At 41.8% G+C, this 21,828-nt stretch overlaps 1 protein-coding gene and 1 long non-coding RNA gene across 2 annotated transcripts in view; one reads left to right on the forward strand and one right to left on the reverse strand.

Annotated features, from left to right (window-relative positions):
* ca4a (carbonic anhydrase IV a) overlaps positions 1-19,689 on the reverse strand; it is a 30,584-nt gene extending 10,895 nt beyond the window's left edge. The window contains exons 1-4 of the mRNA XM_067967921.1: positions 19,486-19,689; positions 6,457-6,492; positions 3,304-3,477; positions 724-869 (exon numbers count right to left, since the gene is read on the reverse strand). Of these exons, the coding sequence (XP_067824022.1) occupies positions 724-869; positions 3,304-3,477; positions 6,457-6,492; positions 19,486-19,546 (417 nt within the window). The 5' untranslated portion in view covers positions 19,547-19,689. The remainder of the gene's footprint in view (positions 1-723; positions 870-3,303; positions 3,478-6,456; positions 6,493-19,485) is intronic.
* A 136-nt stretch (positions 19,690-19,825) lies between these two features.
* LOC137299298 (uncharacterized) lies at positions 19,826-20,433 on the forward strand. The gene is made up of 2 exons (XR_010957871.1): positions 19,826-19,910; positions 20,308-20,433. It is a non-coding gene; the product is annotated as an uncharacterized lncRNA (long non-coding RNA).
* The last annotated feature ends 1,395 nt before the right edge of the window (positions 20,434-21,828 follow it).

The following is a 21,828-nucleotide window of genomic DNA, read 5'->3' on the forward strand; positions in this document are numbered from 1 at the left end:
CAGGGGGCCAATCACGGTAGGTGAGCTTGTTGGGCCTGGATGAAGCACTCCTGCTCCTCTGGGCCCATAAGCAGTGCAATAAAAGCACATACCTAATGGATCCAGCCCTTCCCGCCTGCTTTCATCTGACGTGAATCAGAAGCGATGGGAAACCTGAAACCTGAGTATTAAAAAATCACATTTTTAATACACAAAAATTTAAGTGTCTCAACTATTGCAATGAGGCGTATTGCCCCTTTAAGTATCGTCCCACCGGCTTTAAGTGGGGATAGGAATTCTGGGTTCCTGTTGCGCACGTGCATCCAAACGTGCCTGGGTTAAAACTGGAAATAGGTGCGTTGGAGCCGGGATGCGGACCCCCTCCAAAAATCAACTATTTTTACTGCCCACCTGCCCCCAAGCCACCCTTTCTTGGAGCTTAAAATTAGCCCCCAGATGTCTGCTGAAGCGGCTCTCTGGAAACATTCCAGGCAGCAAAAGTCACTGGCAAACCAAAGTCTATACTAATGATTCCAACTCCAGCAACAAGTCATCATACCCCCAGCATGATCACCAACCTACAAGAGAGGAAGAGGAAAATGCAGGAGGGGTGGGGGGGGGGGGGGGTAATGAATTTTAAAAATATAAGAAAATAAAGCATATTTTCTAGCTCATCTAAGCTGGATTATAATCTGATTATATTTTCTGAACATTCAGATAAAGTTGAAGTTATACTCAACTTACCTCCATGGGGAACTGCTCCCCATCTATTGTATGCTCTGACCCAGGATCAGACTCTGTTCCCCAATGATAGTGGAACTGAACTGCCTTGTATGTGCTTGGAAGGCCTCCACCCTTAATGGTGATGTCTCCACTTAATGTCACCTGAGCTATAAACAAGAAACAATAGTCGCAAAAAATGTAAAGTAAGTCAATACAAGTTATAACTGACCAGCCTCTTATTTTTTGTGCCACTCTATGACATGGTCGCTAACTCTGAATGGACATATTCCAGGAGGTGTCATTAAATGGCCTCCTGCCTCCAACTGTCCCACTCAGTCAAAAAGTCTTTTTTCCAATTGCCAACATTTTTATAACTAATAAGATAATTGGCAAAAAGAACTAGAGGCGACATGAGGAAACATTTTTTTTTTAAACGCAGCGAGATGTTATGATCAGGAATGCACTGCCTGAAAGGATGGTGGAAGCAGATTCAATAGTAACTTTGAAAAGGGAATTGGATAAATACTTGAAGGGGAAAAATTTGCGGAGCTATGGGGAAAGAGCGGGGGAGTGCGACTAATTGGATAGCTCTACCAAAGAGTCTACACAGGCATGATGGACTAAATGGCCTCCTTCTGTGCTGTATCATTGTATAATTCTATGATTCTAAACAAAAGTATTCAGAGAAAATGAAAAAGCACTTTTTAATGCCCCAAGGAGTTTTTTCCGGTCTGCTTACAGCAGTGTCCAGGTGATTAACCTTTAATTCCTGGAGACCCCAGGGCAACCCTACTCTGTGCATGTGCGTGCTTCGTTAAAACCTCTCGGAACAAAATATTTTGGAAAATATGAGTTTAAATGGGGTAGAGGAGCAAATGGATCTAGGGGTACAGATACACAAATCACTAAAAGTAATGATGATGTGGAGCTGCCGGTGATGGACTGTGGTGGACAAATGTAAGGAGTCTTACAACACCAGATTATAGTCCAACAGCTTTATTTGAAATCACAAGCTTTCGGAGGCTTCTTCCTTCGTCAGGTGAGTCCGAAAGCTTGTGATTTCAAATAAAGCTGTTGGACTATAACCTGGTGTTGTAAGACTCCTTATAAAAGTAATGACGCAGGTTAATAAGGCCATAACAAAAGCAAATAAAGCACTGGGGTTCATATCTAGAAGTAAAGAATTGAAAAGCAGAGAAGTTATGTTAAATTTGTGTATAACCTTGGTTAGACCACACTTGGGGTACTGTGCACAGTTCTGGTCTCTACATTATAAAAAGGATATAGAGGCACTGGAGAAGGTGCAAAAAGTATTTACTAGGATGATACCAGAACTGAGATGTTATACCTATCAGGAAAAATTGAACAGGCTGGAGCTGAGGGGTGACCTGATAGAGGTCTTTAAGATTATGAAAGGGTTTGAAAGGGTAGACGTAGAGAAGATCTTTCCACTTGTGAGGGAGAGCAAAACTAGAGGCCATAAATATAAGAGTCACTAATAAATCCAACAGGGAATTCAGGAGTAACTTCTTTACCCAGAGAGTGGTCAGAATGTGGAACTTGCTATCACAAGGGGTAGTCGACACGAATAGCATAGATACATTTAAAGCGAAGTGCGATAAACACATGAGGGAGAAAGGCATAGAAGGTTATGCTGATAGGGTTAGATGAAGAAGGGTGGGAGGAGGCTCGTGTGGAGCAAAACCTGTTGGGCCGAATGGCCTGTTTCTGTGCTGTACATTCTATGTGAAAAAAAATTCAAATCTTCACACCAGGGTTGACAGAGCTAGAAGTGGACTGCAAAGCTTTTCAGTCTTAGCTTCTTCTGATCTTTTGTTCTTAGTCCAAAATGTAAATTCTGCAAAACTCTGTGCCTCCGGCAGGGACTTGAATGCAGCCTGTGATTTTGCAATCCCACATAGCTGTAAGCAAGGCCCCAGTGGGAACAAGGTGTCTTGCAAAATTTATCTCTATAAGTTTACTTGATAGAAATAACCTGAAGTAGCAACAGATTTTACCAAGATGGAGAAAAGCTCCGCTCCGTCACCTCTAAAGTGCGCTGTACTGCATAGATTTAGACACATTTGAGAGTCGTTATCCTAAGGTACCAGTCTCATATCAGTACCTGGAGACTTCACTTGTGCCAGCAGATCCAAGCTCTTGGCTTGCATTCTTGCCCAATGACAATAGTCAGTGCATGCACGGTTGCATGTGCGCACGAGCTCTGCCCACTAGCTTCTGAATGCCGGTTACATTTTAATGTCGGGGAGAGACATTAAAAATGTTTCTAAAAATTATCTTTAAAGTGTTCCCTGCCAGCAACATTCAATCCACATATTTGACCACCAGTAATCTTGGCTCTATCCTGCAGGTGGTATTAAAGTTAACCGATGTGCAGCTGCCGCTTGCTCACGGTCTTGCACCTCTTACTTTTAGTAAAGATGGCACTCTGATCAGTGACATAACTTGAGACTTGCTTTACCAATTTTGTACCAATGTGTTCTGAAACCACTTTGCATTGGTGCAAAAGCAGTAATATCAGAGGCCCATTAGATAAGAGTGAATCCTTTGCGGAGGATGGAACGAATTTCCAGAACTTACCTGAGTGACCATTGTTTGCCAGGGTCCATTTACTATCTTTATCACAATGATCATAGCCCTCAAAGATAAAGGGACCCAACTGAGTATTAATCTGAGCTTTCTTGGTTATAATGTTGATGGGGGACTGTTTCTTGAATCCACATATTTTATATTCATTCTTCCATTGCTTGGGTCCTAGAAAGGATGAAACAAGTCAGTTAGCAGTGCTCAAAGTGTATTTCTAAGTAACAGTGTTGAGTGTTAGCATGGCTCAGTGGTAGCACTATCACCTCTATGTCAGAAAGTTGTAGGTTCAAGCTCTGCTCCAGGATTTGATCATCTAACCTAGGCTGACACCTCCGCACAGTACAGAGGGAGTGCTGCATAGTCAGAGCTGTTGTCCTTTGATGAGATAGTAACATAAGGGCCCATCTACCTGTTGAGGAGGATGTTTAAGATCCCATAGCACGATTTGAAGAGCAGGTAGTCCTCGTCAACATTTACCTCTCAACCAAAACAGATCAGTTGGTCATTTATTGCACTGCTGCTTGTGAGACTTTGCTGTGCACAAATTGGCTGTTGCATTAGCCTACAAAACAACAGTTACTGCACTTCAAAAAAGTAATTAATTCGCTGTGAAGCACTTTGGGACATCCAAATAGTTACTTTTCCATAATCCAAAAAAACTGAATTTAATAAACCAACGTCTATTAGTGTTTGAGAGAGTAAATAGTGAAAAATGATTTATACTGGTCAGTGAATCAGTAACAAATGTAGGATTAATACTAAACGCATAAAGAGGAAGATTAGAAGAAATGTTTGCACATAAAGTGTTAAGTAGTATTATTAGAATATGGAATGCATTACCACCAGTGGTTGTTGAAACCAGGTCAATCACAACATTTAAGAAGAAGCTAGAAAAATATTAAAGGTTTCAAGAAAAGAACAGAAAAATGGGTCTCAAGTAGATAGCTCTGGTGTGGAGCTAGCAATGAAGCTGGCAATGGTACAGACGTAATGGGACAAAATGGTCTCCTTCTTACTTAAATTTCTATTATTTGAAATCAAAAGACTGGCCATCCCAGTAGTTACAGAGCTGGAGGATTTAATTCCTAATTAGGAGAAATAGTTTTAACTTTACAAAAATAGATGAAAACATACAAAAGTATATTATAATGGATGACAGTTGCATATCAGGAGTTTTAACATGACAGCTTGCTGGAGTGGAGTTTTAATTTTTATTATTACTGCCATCAGATCACGAATCATACCTGGAAAGACATTAGCCTGGAAATGACCATGATGTACAAACTTTCAACATCTTCGCATCAAATTCCTCTTTTGACTAATTTAATAGAAGTGTTAATCCTGTTGATTTTAAATAGATTAATGCCTCCATTAAACTGACAGAGGAATTTGACACTAGCATTTAAAATGTTTGTACACTAGCATTGCTCACAGTAATTTCCAGGCTATTATTATATATAGCAAAACAGCAAAAATATTGAAAAGAAAAAGAGGGCAACAACTGCAAGATAAGCCAAACCGAGGGGGCAGCCAGAGTTTGAACTCAGCGCTCTTATTGTATATGATGTGAGATTTGCAGCACAATAATAGCAGCCCATATTGTTTACCCATTGACTCAATTGTTTTCATATTACTTTATAAAATATTTTAAAATTAAAAAGGTATCTTTATATTTTCTTATCGGTCTTTTTTTGTCGTCCCATGTGCACCATTCATGGTCAAGTGAGTCACCTGTGTCTCTCTCAATTCCACTTTGAAACTGGGCTCTGAATGATGCATTGGAGCAGTCTGCAGATTACCTCCCACTTTTCTCCTCCCTCGTTGTGTTGAGATGCCTGGCTGAACCCCCTTCTTTCATCCTGCAGCCCATTGAAATGCTGCTCCAGTGCCCTTTGCTGTTCTCTTCAGTAAAAAGTACAACAGTCAAGATTTGCATGGACCTCCCTCCTCATCCCTGCATTACGTGAGATATTCTTTAATTCTATAAGGTCAATTCTACCTCTGGGTACAATCTTTAACAGAGTTTCAGGATACTGTTAGAGCACAGGTTGCTGTTTTTCAATATGCTTGGTCCAATACTCTGAACATTGATGAATTGCTGCAATGTTTTATTAAATCTCTTTTAAAATCCTCATCCTCGTGTTCAAATCCCTCCACGGCCTCATCCCCCCCCCCCCCCACCATATCTCTAACCTCCTCCAGCCCTACAACCCTTCAAGAACTCTGCATTCCTCCAAAATCTGGCCTCTTATGCATTCCTCACTGCCTTCGCCCCACCATTAGCGGCTGTGCCTTGAGCCGTATAGGTCCTAAGTTCTGGAATTCCTTCCCTAAACTTCTCCACCTCTCCCTTCTTAAAACCTACCTCTGACTTAGCTTTTAGTCACCCTTTCTAATACCTCCTTCTTTGGCTCAATATCAATTTTTCTCTGGTTACGCTCCTGTGAAGTGTCTTAGAATGTTTTCCTACACCAAAAGTGCTATATAAATACAAGATGTTGTTGCTGTAAAACAACAAGACCAACAATTCACAGCCTGCAGCTGAAACATAGTGCTGGGTTAACTTAATTTGCAGTATTGTTAATACAGTCATGTGACAGAGCAGAACAAAATGGGCTGGTGAAGGCAAAACACATGAAAGGCTGAGCTAGATGGAATAATCTGGGAAGAGGATAAGTGAGCAATAATGTCTTGTGAGCTAGTCAAATAAGTCAACTTTTTAAAAGACATTTATTTATACGCACATCATAATATGTCATATAAACATTCTATGAATAGAATAAAGATTTATTTATTTTTGTCATTCATGAAATTTTAATAGGCTTATATGATACTGAAAATAATTAGATCACTAAATAAATAATAGCAGCATAATGAGTGATTATTGTAATGTAAACCAGCATTATGTACAGTTCAGTTCAAACCCTGACTGCCTCTCTTTGGCTTTTCTTGCAGTTGTTCTCCATTTTTTCTTTACAATAGTTTCCATTTTTAATATGAATAACTATAATCTGGAAATTGCTGAGAGATGTGTTAGTGCACAAACAGTTAACATGTTTGAACTAGGAAAATTCACTGTACTAGGTCAATATGGTACTACCCTTTCCATGCAGACTACTGCCAAATACAGTAACTTTAACTCCTTACCACAGCTGAGGTCCTGGATGTCGTAGCACCATTTATCTGAACAAAAAGCAAACACAAAGTTAGTTCATTTCATTAATTGCCTTCAATTTTTCTGAAAGATTCTGGAGTTATTAGCTTGTGGGTTTGATTTTTTGCATTTACTTTAAGGCTATCCTGACCCTGCCTCCCTCCCAAGTATACATTGGAAATCTCACTGAAATTACAACTGTCTTCAAATAAAGTCTGATTCCAGAGATGCAGTGGGGCTTGAATATTAACACAACCTTCCATGTAAGTAAAGTACAATATACTTGGCTCATTACATTGAGCTTTAGTGGTTATCAGAAGCTTGTACATGGAGATTTGTTCTTGTTGGCTTATTCTACCATACTTTAAGTACTATAGATATTAATCCTTTTTGTTAATTTATATTTTACATCATCTAATCCACCAAAAGATTAATAAACCACAGCTGTTTTATCCTCTGTCTTTTTAAGTGTTGTCTCTGTACAAAAATACAAACAAAGGAGAGCTAAATGCTGCATTTACACTACAACTTCGATGTGAAGCAGTTTCATTTTGCGCTGATGCTAAGAATGCATAATATGAATTCAGAGTCCAGGCTAACTTAACTTCTGCATGACACAGAGTGAGACTCCCTCCGAAGTTTCACTTCATTTCAATCAAGAGTCGGTTCAGGCTATGGATTTAGCATATATGTAAAGCGAAACCACTTCACATCAACATTACAGCTGTAGCGTTAGTGCACCCAAAGAATTAACTAAATGTAAAAAATGCATTAAAAAAGGTACATCTATGTATTCAGGCCTCAGATTGCAGGCCTCCCACTATTTAAAATATTGTATGCTTGTGAGCTGCAATATGAAACTGACAAGCACATACTAAGCAACAATTAAACTCTGATGATCCGAGGCCGTAGTTACATAGCAATTTAGATTTTGTTGCTTAAAGAGACACTGATGAAAATTACGAGCTGAATATATTGTGCATTATGCTGTAACACACCTGTTCTTATAAAAGACATACCATCTGATTTACCAGGATCAGCATCATTGGAGATCCATTAGTAATATATTAAAACCAGTATGTCCACATGCACTGGTGTCACTTTGTTACAGGTACAAAACAATCTTAAAATGCTTCATGCTTCTGAACTGCAGGCTGAAACTGACAAGCTGCAAAGTTCCTTGGCCATAGAACAATTAGACTCGGAGTCACTTACGGCCGTGTTTACTTATAGCCAAAAAGATTTTCTGGCCTTAAAATGGCAGGCCATTTAAACACAGAAACACTTTAGCAGTATTATATGATACTTCTTTCTTTATAAACATCTTATTGAGTGATGTAATTTTTAACATCACAAAAAGTGTTCAAAACTAATTCTGGTCAAGGCATGTGTTCCATTGTATCTGCAGTTGGCTGATGTTGTGGAATTTCTCGGGGGGTGGGGGGGGATGCTCGTCAACAAGGTCTCAAGAGGATTGTCCTGATCTCTTAGGAGCCATCCATGCAATCTCGTTGTTCCTTCAAATAATCCGGGCATGGGGAACTGTCTCAAGATGAAGGTGTTATGAGTGCTCCCAGATATCAGGCATTAAATGCATGAAGAGTTTCCTATGGTCTGACATCACCGGAACACTGATAGAATGGAAACCATTATGGTTCATTTAGGCCATGGAGTTGGTATGAAGGCACTGCATAACCACATCTATGCTAGGCTGCCCTCTTGGAACCCTGCCACCTGCAATATTTTCTGAGCCTTGTCAAGCTGACAGCTCTTTTCCATAGGGAGAAACAAAGTCAATCATTGACCTGCAGCTTATATAGAAAAACATAGAATTTAAAGCACAGAAACATTCAGCCCAACTGGTCTGTGCTAGGGTTTTTGCTCCACACAAACCTTCTTCCACCCTACTTCATCTAACCTTCTATTCCTTTCTCCCTCATGTATTTATTTAGCTTCCCCTTAAAGGCATCAATGCTACCACCACGTGGTAGCAAGTTCTACATTCTAACCACTCTCTGGGTAAAGAAGTTTCTCCTGAATTTTATACTGGATTTATTAGTGACTATCTTATATTTATGGCCCCAAGTTAAAAAAAAAGTCGGCACGCATTCAAATGACCTCCAGCTCGCCTGGAATCATTCTTGTTGTTATGGTGATCTATCCTCTGCTGTGTGGTCTTTTACAATTTGTCAATTAACAATCTCTTTAACAGTCCTTCCACTTTTTTTAGGAGTCCTTTTTCCTGCAGACCTGCTGGAGCAGATTTAGTATCAGATTTCATTTATCAGATGTATTTTTACTACAGTTGCTAAGTTGCTACAATTACCTATTTGACCTATTTACAGCAGTGGCCTTACAGGCACAAGTCAGATTAACAGCTAAACATCACAACCATGCTGCAGTCCCAAAACTGCCCAGGAGCAACGCCATAGGAGATCTGCTAACAATTGTACAAATTGTTTTCATAGGGTCCCCCTCACCTTACACCATTCCTCTCTGAAAGCATAGGTGGCTGTCCTGCTTCCAGCCTCTGGAAGTTGCTAGTAGGAAACGCATAAAAGTGGCCCATGGATGATTTTTCCCCTGAATTCCTTCCCTCCCTATGAAGCAATGGGACAGAACTACATGAGCTCACCTTTGCTGTCAGCAGCACACTGAAACACGCTGCTTGTCAAATTTCAGATAGTTCCTTTGTTACTCACCAGAAAGAAAAGTCCAAGGCCCGAGGGGTTGAATGGCCTACTCCTGTTTCTATGTTACTGCACTGGATTTTGTGGTCCGTTTATATCAATGACTAGTTACAACCAGCGGAATTGCCAAGTTGTGTCATTGCAAGATTTACTGGTATTTGTTCAAAGCTTCCCAATTTAAATGAGGAAATGTTAAATAACACAATCTGAGCCAAAATACAGATGACCCAGCTCTGATTAGCCTCTTCTAAAGATGGTCAGGTAATTGTGTGTGTGTCACACATTACATCACTTAGAACTAGATTCTGTGAAGAATTGTGAATCAGGTTTACAATACTTGTAAATTTCAACTTTAATCTTCGGACCTGTGTGTGTTTTTTTTTTGCTTATTGCTCCTTACAGGTTCTACAGTTCCTTTCTATTTTACCCATTTTCTCTTTCAGTTTTTGTGCGCTGCATGTTCTGTCCATATGGCCATTAAATAAATGCCAGTTTGACTTACATTATATTAAAAGGGAGACTTTTTCCTGCTGTCTGCAGTGGAGATTTGAACCAGATTTCTTGATAAACAGAAAAAAGATATAATGGTGACGATCAAAGGACAGGACAGCTTTTATTACACAGTTATAAGAAGCACCAATGAAAATGCCACAACAGGAAATGAAAAGAAAAAGTGAGAGCCATAATAATGAAGAATACTGATTGGCTGAGTTCCCTTTTAAACTGGGTCAAGTGTGGTTCCAGTACATGAATAAAAACGTAACCCTTATTTATAATTTAAAAGTTCACCTGTTTGAAAGCAAGTGACTGACTAAATAAAGCAAATTAGAAAGAGAATCTCGCTGTCCCAGTCTGAGACCTACATTCCTCTGAGCTCTCATACAACAGTGCCTTTCAGCTACCACGGAGCAATTGAATTCCACAGCGCACTTCAAGAAATCCTCCATTATCCACACAACAGAAAAATTGTGTTTTCCATTTGAAAGGTGTCATCAAAATTTGTAAGATACTTCAGCAAATAATCGAATTACAACATTAATATCCCAATCGATAGCACTCCAAGAGAAAATACTTATTTAAAGTCACACACATATGCATATACACATGCATATACAAACGCTCATATACAAATACATATACATGTACAACACACACACATTTTATGTGGCAATGGTATTGCTGACTGCTGCAAAAAGGAATTGAAATCTATTATAAATCAAAACTACTCAAGTAGATTAAAACTATTTCCTTGCCTTGCTCTAAAATATAGAGTAGTCCTACTTAAGAACAAAACCATTTATATAGGAACTATTTATATCCAAGGGCCAGCACAGACTGTGAAAGATAGTCTATCAGATCAATTATTTAGACTTTTACATGTTCTATGTTGTGGCTTCCTTTTAAGTGTAGTCTGGATGCCACAAAGCTTCTGTAAATTATGCTGCCTAATTGTTGCAATGCTGTTCTATCTCATGCTTGACTGAACCTGACTGAACAAAGCAAAGGTAGATAAAACGGAATTGGTGCAGGGTTGATATTTAATACCTGGATTAGAATCAAAACTATTTAGGATAACAAAGGTACACTGTCTCTAATTTATAGCCTCTGGTGAAAGAGAAAGGCGTTGTAAGAAGAAACTCAAATGTAGTGATGGATAAAGCTAACAGGTTCAAAGAGAGATTTTTCTACTCAACAGATGCTAGTGTGATCAGAATAACGCTATAATCACTTAGAGTTTAAGTATTGCCCAATATTCATTCAGAATGTGTTTTCTGTCTCAGTTTTCTACATTTATCTTCCCTCCTTTCTTGTAGACATTAACTCTTGCAAGGGGTATAGTTCCATGGGGAAAGACAGCCATTCACTAGATCATTCTTCATGTCTGAACTTAGACAACATAGCTACAAACACTTAGGAGACTGAGGACAAGTCCCCCATATGTCCAAATCCCAGAATTGGCCCTCATGTCTTTCTCATCTCTTTATAATATGGTTGTATCTCTATTAGATAGTGACCAGCTGATGGCTTTTCAACCATGGGAGCTATCACAGGCTAGCCTGATTCTGCTTACACCAAACTTCTGCACACATGCTCTTTTTAATTGAGGTCACTGAATAGCAATCTGGAATCCTGGATGATTTTCCCTCTCTCTCACACAATCCTGCTACCATTAGTGTCACCTCTCTCTTTCAGTCTCTTTGTGAATCCAAGTTATCTTTTCATTATATTCCTCTCATGTTCCCTCTTTGAATCTCTTATCAGTTTCTTGGCCTTCCTCTGCTTTATTTTATAGTTCGGTTTATCCCGTTCCTTCCCTGTACATTTAGAATTTTATACGTTCTTTCCTTCCCCTTAATGCTACCATGACGTAGCTTTTCATCCATGTTGCTTTTACTCTCCTGTTTGCTCCTTAATTTGTTTCTAGAATAAACTGCCTGCTCAGTATAAAAAATATCTTCTTAAAATGCTCCATTTTCCTTCTACCATCTTTCCTTTAAACAGATCTTCCCATTTTATTCCTTTCGTACAGCATTTCATCCCCTCAACCTCTGTTTTCCCAAAACCCAGTTTTAATAGTTCTTATCTGTTCTATCCTCATTTCAACCTTAAAATTAAAACCTCTATGATCACCAGACCCCAAAAGTTCACTTACTTCAACTTGCCTTATTACTCCCTCCTCATTAGTAATTAGCAAAACCTTGTGTGTTCCCTCACCTGCTGTTTAGAAAAGATTCTTGAAATATTTTAATAAACTGCCCAAAGACAATCTGTGCTAATTCCCAGTTCCTCTCAGCAACATACAAACCTTCATTGATATATAGCACCCTTTCCTTCCTTTTCTATCCTTCCTGAAGCACACAAAGTCCTGCAGGCTTGTTCCCCACTCACCCCCTTCCTTTAGCCAGGTTTCAGCAACTTCTATGACATCCATTACCTCCCACTGTACCATTACTTCTAACTCATGCATTTTATTTCTTATGCTTCTGGCATTCGTGTAAATACATCTTAATTACCTGTTCTCCTTGCTGCAATCATATGGCTTCTTCCTGATAAATGGTCCAGATAAATAGTTTAATCTGATACATTTCACCCAACTGCCCAGGTCAGCTGCCACCTTAGGTTATCTGTGAACATGCAGCATGAAGGTACTTGTGCTGGCAGCATTCTTGGTGTTTGTTGTTTGCCACAGTTAATAGCCACAGGAAAAAAATTTGTTATGACAGTAATGCAGAATGCCCTGGTGTTATATGCACTTACCTTTGCATTTGGAAAGTATATGAGCAGTTCCCAGAGTGCTACATATGATCCTTCTGTCATATTTCACCAAGGTAGCAGGCTAAATAATAAGGATGCAAGCATTCGAATTGTTATGCTGCCGTGCAAGAAGCCACCTCCTCAGGTGATAGTCGCTGCCTTCAACTTCCACCAGCATGAATTTGCTGCCAACTTCAGCAGTTGTGTTGATGACAGACTTGTGCTATAAATGGGGTTTTGATCTTTGGCCTTGCACAGAGCAGACACCCTATACCTACATTGACTGTAACAGGGGGGGGACATTGTAGAACTTCATGATCAGGTTCCATATAGAAAATTCAGTTCTTCAGTTATCTGCTTTAGCTCAAAGCTTATTTCACAGAAACCTTTAGTCCAGGGCCCGATGCACTGCTAAAGGTACCCAAAATAGCCCATTTATTATATTACAGAGCTGTTTTGTGGCTTATACTGTTTATTCTGCTCATGGTGCAGGAAAGGTTTGAGAATCCTGGAATAACTTTGCATACAGAGCTGCTGAAAAGTCACATTCATTCTAACTTGAGATGTCAGCCTTGGCTCAGTGGCAGCACTCTTGGCTCTGCGTCAAAAGGTTGTGGGTTCAAGTCTCACTCCACAGACTTGAGCACATAAGCTAGGCTAACAGTACTGAGGGAGATGCTGTATTTCAAATGAGACACTAAACAGGGGCCCTGTCTGCCCTCTCATATGGATTTAAAAGATCCCATAACAATATTTGAAGAGCAGGGGCGTTTGCCTCGGTGGCCTGGCCAATATTTATCCCTCAACCAACATCACTAAAATGGATTATCTGGTCATTATCTCATTGCTGGGACCTTGTTGTGCACAAGTTGGCTGTCACGTTTCCTACGTTGCAACAGTGTTTACATTTCAAAAGTACTTCAGTGGTTATAAAGCACTTTGGGTTGACCTGGGTTCATGAAAGACGCTGTATAATTGCAAGTCTTTCTTTTTAACTACAGACCCCCTCCTGAAGTGTGTCTTGGAGCCTATGGGGGCATGTATGCTGTCTCAGTTATATTATTGCAGAGCTGCAATACAAATAGGGTAATAATGTGAAATGAAACTCAAACCAACAGCAATCAGAACCTTTAAGAAGTTGCAGAGATAGTGTAAGGATTTAAGGGGCAGGTATTAAGAATTTAGTTGCACTGTCCAGGTTCCAGTATTAAGTATTAACTATAAAGTGTCAAAGTGACCTGAAAAATTAAAAACTAACATTCAGACAAGTGAGAGGGGGGGCCATTATTCTACTTCATAAATGAGAATTGTGTAGGAAATATTATATGAAAGGGCAAACTGTCCCTGCAAATACTGTGTGTGCAAACATTTATTAAAATTAAGAAGTCAATATGTAAACCAATGTAAAACTAGAAAGCAATTTAAAAATACTACCTGAAAATGATTCTCATTAATACATACTATCAATTTCTCTGGAAGCCTTTCTTATTAAGTAAGAAATGTGTGGTCTTAAACAGTACAAAACTTTGTATAGCACCTTATCATATTGAAACATCTCAAAGTACTTCACACAATGAATTACTTTTGACAATGGCTGATGTGACATAATGAAACATCTGCGAACTTAATACCTTTAGCATATTTCATTTAGTGGTTTGATGCCAACAGCATCCTCAAACTGGGTGGCACTGAGTGGAGACCATGGGGGTAAAATTCGATAGGGCCCATTTTCAGGCGTAGATAGCTTGATCCGCTATTGCCCCACGCCCGATGGCCCCTAGGCAGGCAGCACGTGAATTTTGAGCTGCCTGCTACTTACCATGATATCTCCGCGCAGCCAGCGCTACCCGAGCTGCTGAGAGGCTGCAGGGAGAACGAGGAAGCCAGAAATGGGGCGTGCTCAGCGCATGTTATTAGCAGCCTGCACCTCTTAAAAAGTCCACTTGGAGGGGGGAAAGATGACCGCAAGGATGGCAGGACCGGCGCGAGAGAGGGCCCCACGCTTCTCGGACGATGCACTGGAGGCCCTGGTGGAAGGGGTGGATGAAAAGAGGGCCCATATACCCGCAGGGTAGCAGGAGACCCTCCGGACTGCAGCTCCACACGCATTGGCAGGCTGTGGCACAGGAAGTGAATGCCAGGAGCATGGCATCACACACATGGGTGCAGTGCCGAAAGTAGTTCAATGTTTTGACACGAGTGGTCAAGGTGAGTGAACGCAAGTATCAAGTGGCACATCCTACCAATTGCACCACTGGTCCAAGCATCATAACCCGTCACCCAACCACCAACAAACACTGCCCATCCATACGCAATGCTGCACTTGGCATGCTGCATCTCACTCACACATAGTACCACACTTGCAGGCCACACAACCACCACTCACAGGTCACACACACTGGCAGCTATTCGACCATGACAGGCACATCACCCACACACCTTGCCCTTGTTGTTACCCATCGACCAGCCAGGCCAGATTGCTGCAGCCCATGCTGAGATGGTGCAGTCTGAAGCTGCTCGAGGTCATCCTCCAAGGCCATCTGCACAATCTTCCACTGAAGGCCACCACTCATGCTCCAGCCACTGGGGAAGCACCTCATAGGAGCACTAGGACAGGTAAAGGCACACAAACAACAGGTACTAAGGCAATGCACAAGGGTGAATAGTTCTATTCTGTTTCCATAATTTCATTTATTCATTGATAAATGTGACTTTGAATTTGCAATTGGTGCAAGGACACTGGCGGAGTGGCAACGGTGGGAGCAGGAATGCTGTCGTCCTGAGAGAGGACAGCAGGTCTAACTGTTTTGGCGCCATTGCCACTCTCCCAGGGCGGTGCCTCAGCAATCCTGGTGATCAGCTGGACAAGGGATTGCTGGAGTGCTGTGACACCAATATGCAATCAGATGGAGGGTGATTTGATTGTCTTGTGGGAGTGGAAAGGTGGGGAGTGTAGGACTGTTGGTGACGTTATTGATAGCAGGCACGGATTAGGCAAGCACACAGAGCCCTTGCAGACAAGGCGTGTTATCCCTGTTGCACCCTTGCGTCTTCCTCTACCGGCTCCTCCCCCTTCTCCTCCTCAGCCTCCTCCTCCTCCTCAAGCTCTGGCTCAGGGTCTTCTCATTGGTGGCAAAGGCTGGTCCCTCATGATGGCGAGGTTGTGTAACATGCAGTATACCACCACGAATCTACCCACCCGGGCAGCAGAAGCATTGTTTGAGGAGGCCTATGGTGTGCTCTACAATGTTGCGTGTAGCAGCATAGCTCTAATTATAGGCCTGCTGTGCACGTGTGCATGGGTTCCTGACTGGAGTCATGAGGCATGGCATGAGGGGATAGCCCTTGTCACCCAGTAGCCAGCCCTTGCCTTGCTGAGGCGGGTGAAAAATAGCTAGCACATTGGACTGCCGCATGATGAAGACGTCGTGAATGCTCCTAGGGTAGCAGGCATCGACCTCCATGATTCGATGCGTGTGATCGTACACCAGCTGCACGTTCAGGGAGTGGAAGCCCTATCCGTTGACGGAGATGGCAGAGTTGATATGTGGGGTATGCAGGGCAATGTGCGTGCAGTCAATGGCACCCTGCACCATGGGGAAGCCAGCAATGAGAGCGAACCCCTGTGCTCGCTTGTTCTGCTTGTCCCTGTCAAGAGGGAAGATGATGAACCTGTTCCTCATCTGGTACAGTGTATCTGTGACCTCCCTTATGCACACTGCACTGCATACTGGGAGATGTTGCACATGTCACCAGCAGAGGCCTGAAATGATCCTGAGCCGTAGAAATTCAGTGCCACAGTGACCTTCACAGCCACAGGCAATGCTGTCCTCGCCCTGCTCTGAGGCTGCAGTTGTGGCCGCACCAGTTGACAGATCTTGGTCACGGCCTCCTTGGTAAACCTCAGGAGTCAGATGCAATGCTCCTCGCTCATGTTGAGGTAAGACAATTGGTCCCGGAAGGCCCTCATTGGATAGGGCCTCCCGCTCAATGCCCTGCGCCTCTTCGTCCTCTCTCTCCTCGCAGCTTGATCTGCTAAGCGTGGCCTCGCTGCATGCTCCCAGTCATGCTCAATGCCCAGCGGGAGTCCTAGCAGGCCACCCATGGTTGCCAGGAATGTTGTTCAACCATGGTTGTAACTTTCCGACCCGTAAGGCAGTACCTGCCAAACTACTCTCAAATGTACTCTGGGAACTCTCAGTATGCATTGGAGCTTCAAAAAACACTTCCTATTCCACCACTAGCCAGAAGCAATAATCCAGCAACTAACCTGTAAATCCTGCATGGTCCCTTTAACTAGCGCTGGTGTGGGGGGGGGGGGTCCTCCAGGCACTCTAAGACATGATCAGGTGTGCGTGGTTAAGACTGTGCGTTGAGTTGAGCTTTAAGGCCCAAAATGGTGTCTATCGCTTTAAATCAGCGTTGCACACTGATTGCATGTATTTTCTCCCTACTTTACATGATTCCAGCATTCGGTATTTGTGCATGCACTAATTCCTATACCAAGATGGAGTCCAGTGCACGTTATGCTGGAAACGTGCCTGCACAGCCAAGACACCATCTTGGCACCTCCAGAGGCCGCATAACGCTGAAACAACGGGCGCTACACGGCCCAATTTAGCACCCCATGTGTTTTTCCATGTAAAGGAGGGAGAATCAGGGAGAGCCATTCTGGGTCACTGGTACACACCTCCTAGTGATTGGCTCAGAGAAACATTGGTGAGGAACTGGAGGTAACTGACCCACTCTTTCAAATACAATCTGTCTAAATCCTAATCAACCATGGAGAGAATTACAACTGAGCCTAATGCTATCCCCACCTGACACCCACACTCTTTTCAGCAGGATTCACTCACTGAATTGATAGATAATTGTTTTCCCCATCCCAAACCCAGGTGTAGAGAAAACTCCTTTCCAAATGATTCGACGTGACTCCAATTGAATATAATGATACTTTATTAACTTCACACAAGGATTAACACATGATTTCAGAAATGGTGTAATCAGTAATGAAGAACCACGTGATTGCAGTATTGAGAACAAGTGCCTAAACAGTACCGAACCAGAATTGTATTACCCGTTCAGTTCTGGGTAGGAACCGTGCTTACTATTTTGACGATTACTTCTTCAGACTACACAGGATCTAATCTGGACCTCCCCTCGTCTCTGCCTCTTCTCCTCTACAGTGTCTTATCAGTCAAAGTTCCTTCTTTGTACAGATGCCTGCACATGATGAAGAACCTTATGAAACAATTGGGCCAACGGGAGGCAGTTACTGTATCGCAATTACTGTACTGGTGGCAAGTATTGGCCAATCAAAACCACCTACGCTCCTTGTGCCTTGTATCCAGGACCGGCTCTCCAATCGCCACCTCCAGCCCTCAACTTCCCTTCCCCGACTCCACTGACTCCAGCCGGCTCTCAGAACGCGGAGTTCCTATCTGCGCTGGACAGCACATAATTTGATACATAAAAAAAAAAGCTGTTCCCATACACACAACAGATTAACTCTTTATGTACATTATATTCTTACAATAGGGTTGCTGAGGCTAATAGCTCAACTGCTGCCCTGACAGGTCAACACAGAACAAACCTGGTTTACACTGCACCACAAAATCATCAAAAGAGTCCGACTAACAACTTTCTAAAAAAGGCCTGTGGTAGTTTACAGTTAGGTGTGATAAACATGAAGGTACACACTGCTTAAATTAAGCTGAATTTCCCTGATAATTAGCTAAAAATACACAAAATTGTTAATGACATTTACTATGCCTGCTTACTATATTATTAGGATATATTATATTAGGATATATAATATTATGTTATGGTACCTGCTATGGTTTTTGGGGCAAGTGACCTGTTGGGGTGAGGCACCCGTTGCCAAGTGCCGTGAAATTCAACGCTTGCCTTGACCAGTGCTGTAATTTTGAAGAAACACTTGCATTTATATAGGGCTTTTCACCACCTCTGGACGTCCCAAAGCGTTTTACAAGCAATTATGTACTTTCTGAAGTGTATTCACTGTTGTAATGTAGGAAACGCAGCAGCCAATTTGCGCACAGCAAGGACCAGCAAATAGCCATGTTATAATGACCAGATAATCTGTTTTAGTAACATTAGTTGAGGTATAAATATTGGCCAGGACACCAATGAGAACTCCCCTACTCTTTTGAAATAGTGCCACAAGATCTTTTACGTCCACCTGAGAGGGCAGACAGAGCCTTGGTTTAAAGTCGCATCCAAAAGACGGCATTTCTGACAGTGCAGCACTCCCTCAGTACTGCACTGGAGTGTCAGTTGAGATTTAGTGCTGGAGTCTCTGGAGTGGGACTTGAACCCACAAACTTCTGACTCAGATGCGAGAGTGCTACCCACCGAGCCACAGCTGCCAGTCTACATATTAAAAATGACAGTTGAGAGCAGATCTGAGAAAATCACTTGCCCTAATAAACATATCAGTGAGACGGAGTGAACTCACTGACAATCAGTGGTTACAGAGTAGCCAGGGATGGTACACAAAAAAACCCAAAAAACTTAATGAAACGACCACATAATCAAAACTGTGCTTATCATTGAATGTCTAACTGGGAAATAATATCAAAGGAAAGTAATCCGATCTCGGCCACAGATTACAGTTATAAAGTCTTTTGATTTTGGTTCTGGCACGTTTTTGTGCTATCGGAACACTTGAATTAGACCAATCACTCCCAGTTATCCATTAATCTCCCTGAAATAAATGGGAGTTCAGGCAGATAGGAGGATGCAGCAGAGCAGGAAATGTGCTGACATTTCAACCCCGTTTACCGGTTGCTGAGCAGAATTCGCTAGCTTTACTAAGTTCGGTCTCAGTCTGTCGGTCCCCCGACCCCGGCTTAGCAGTTGCCCGAATGCTTAAGTCCCGGTCACTGCAATACATCCAGTTCAATAAAAGGCTGCGTTATTGATCAGCGGCAGAAATGATTAGAAACAGTTCAAGGCGGCTTTACCTCACGACACTGAGAATATTTACATGAAAAACAAAAAAAAAACTGGGTCAAATCGTAACAATTTAAACATCATCATTAATTGGAGACTTACCTGCTCCCAAGCGCAGGAAGGGCAAACAAAGGGTGATGAGTAAGAAAATAAGTGAGTGCATTTCTCTCCCCCTTTTAGTTCTTCTTATGCCAAAATTCACAGAAGCAAATATTTTGCAGAGTGCCCGGCCGCTGCAGTGCTGGGCTTTTTATTTCTCCCTGGGACAGTCGGACCTGCCACAGGAAGGCGGGCTCCTCCTCCTAGATCCTCCTCTCGCCACATTTCTTCACATTGTTCAAGAGGTACAGGACGCAATGCGGGAGTTTTTTTTTTGTTGATGTTGTTTCCGGGGGGTGGGGAATGTAACCTTTCTTTGCGTTGCAATTTCACATTCAGGTAAACGAAATGTGTTTCTTACCACGTTCCCGCACAGCGATCGGAAGCTCGAGTGGATGGTGCCTTTCAAAGCATCTGTCGATTAACAGGTCAATGTCAAAAGGTGCAGACACCGCCTGGTTGGATCCATTCAATGCTGATTTCTAAACGGGATCGCCTGCTATTACACTGTTACTTTTGTTTTAAAAAAGAAACCCTTGAGTAAAATAACGACAGAAAGTTAAAAGTGATTTGCAGGTCATGAAAATGGTCGCCAAAAAAAATTAATAATCTCGCTTTTATGTTACAATCATAGCACCGGGATAGAACTGTCACTTATTGTCAAGGGCAGGGCAGGGCTGAGACGCGGAAGGGTGAGACGTTTATTCCTAGCTTGAGTTCTGGTGTTTGCTTTGCTGTTTATTAAAATCTTAACTAACACCTCTGCGTGGAAACATCTGGATTCTGGCTTTGAAACCAGATTTTTTCTATCTATTTTTATTTTAGAAATGTCCTAACATCGCAGTGGAAAACCCGACTGATCCAAACCTTGTTACTCGGCACATATTGGACGTACGGACTCACCGAATAAGTTTTAATTAGAACATTTAAATAAAACGCAAAACTCAAAAACATTTCTGTTACTGATGTTTGAACAACTAAACTGAGTTCCGCCAGTTGTGAATGGCAAATTCAGCGCGTGAGATACTAGCTATGGATAGGGAAAGTGAGAGAGGATTCATGAAGAAATGGGAAATGATTAATATTCCAGTAAAGGGTAAAAATTCCGCTGCATCACTCTTTGAATCGTGCCCGAAGTACATATCGCAAAATTGCACAATCCCAGTCCGGGATTTTCTATCCATTGACCTTAATGTGTGAAAAATTGCCTGCTGCGAGTGCACAATTTTGTGATACAGACTCCAAGGAGCAGGGCAATTGAATGTTTACCCATAAATGCCTGATCTAATAACTCATAGCTGGCAAGTGAGTTATGAACCTAGAAATTATGCTTTGTGATATTATCATATGAACACTTAAAGTGCTCATATTAAATCCCTCTGTTGCCTATATTAACAGATGTAATTTATTACAATGGGTTAATAGCTCTATTAGAATAGTACAGGGAGGAATTTGATGAGTACGTTAAGTGTTTATATGATAATATCACACAGCAAAATTTCCAATCCATCACCTTGGCCACGAGTGAAATTTGTGTTTTCATCACTCGGCCTTGTGCTTCAAACAACACCCATCACTGTGTTAACAGTCTCCAAAACAAGTTTCTGAAATCTACAGCTTACTTACCTAAATCTAGAGAATTTATGTGCAGATTATTAAGGGCCAAGCTTTAGGCATTCCTAAATGTGGGCACAGGTACTATTGGAATTTAATCAGCTAAAACCACAACGTGTACCAGCACGGAGCACTAGTAAGCTTCCCACTGTTTGTCCAACCAGAACCATCCAAGGGCATTGGCTTTGCAGGATTATATAAAGGTGAGTGGGAAGAATCCCAATTTTTTTTTCAAAAAATATACTTTATTCATAAAATTTGCAACAATACATACAATACAGTTGTCATATCACATTCCAAACATACACAATACAGATTATACAATTTGCAGGTTACATCAAGTACAGTTCAATGAACACATTGTACATAATTACAGTTCATGACACTCTAGGGTGCCTCATTGCAATACACTCAATACACATTTTTGATAACAGGTACGTTACAGATTCTTTACAGGTTCATTACAGATTCATTACAGTTACATTACATCAATTAAAATTTTACATTCTGCCCGAGGGGATTTTTCCCTAATTGCAGCCCCTCGGTATACAATGGCGGGAAGGCTCTAAACGGTTGCCTTTCCCCACAGAGCCTTTGTGGCGGCCGCACCCATCCTCAGTGCGTCCCTGAGCACGTAGTCCTGGACCTTGGAATGTGCCAGTCTGCAACACTCGGTCGAGGACAGCTCCTTGTGCTGGAAGACCAGCAAGTTTCGGGCAGACTAAAGGGCGT

Source organism: Heptranchias perlo, chromosome 28 (genome assembly GCF_035084215.1).
Source record: "Heptranchias perlo isolate sHepPer1 chromosome 28, sHepPer1.hap1, whole genome shotgun sequence".
Lineage (NCBI taxonomy): Eukaryota > Metazoa > Chordata > Chondrichthyes > Hexanchiformes > Hexanchidae > Heptranchias > Heptranchias perlo.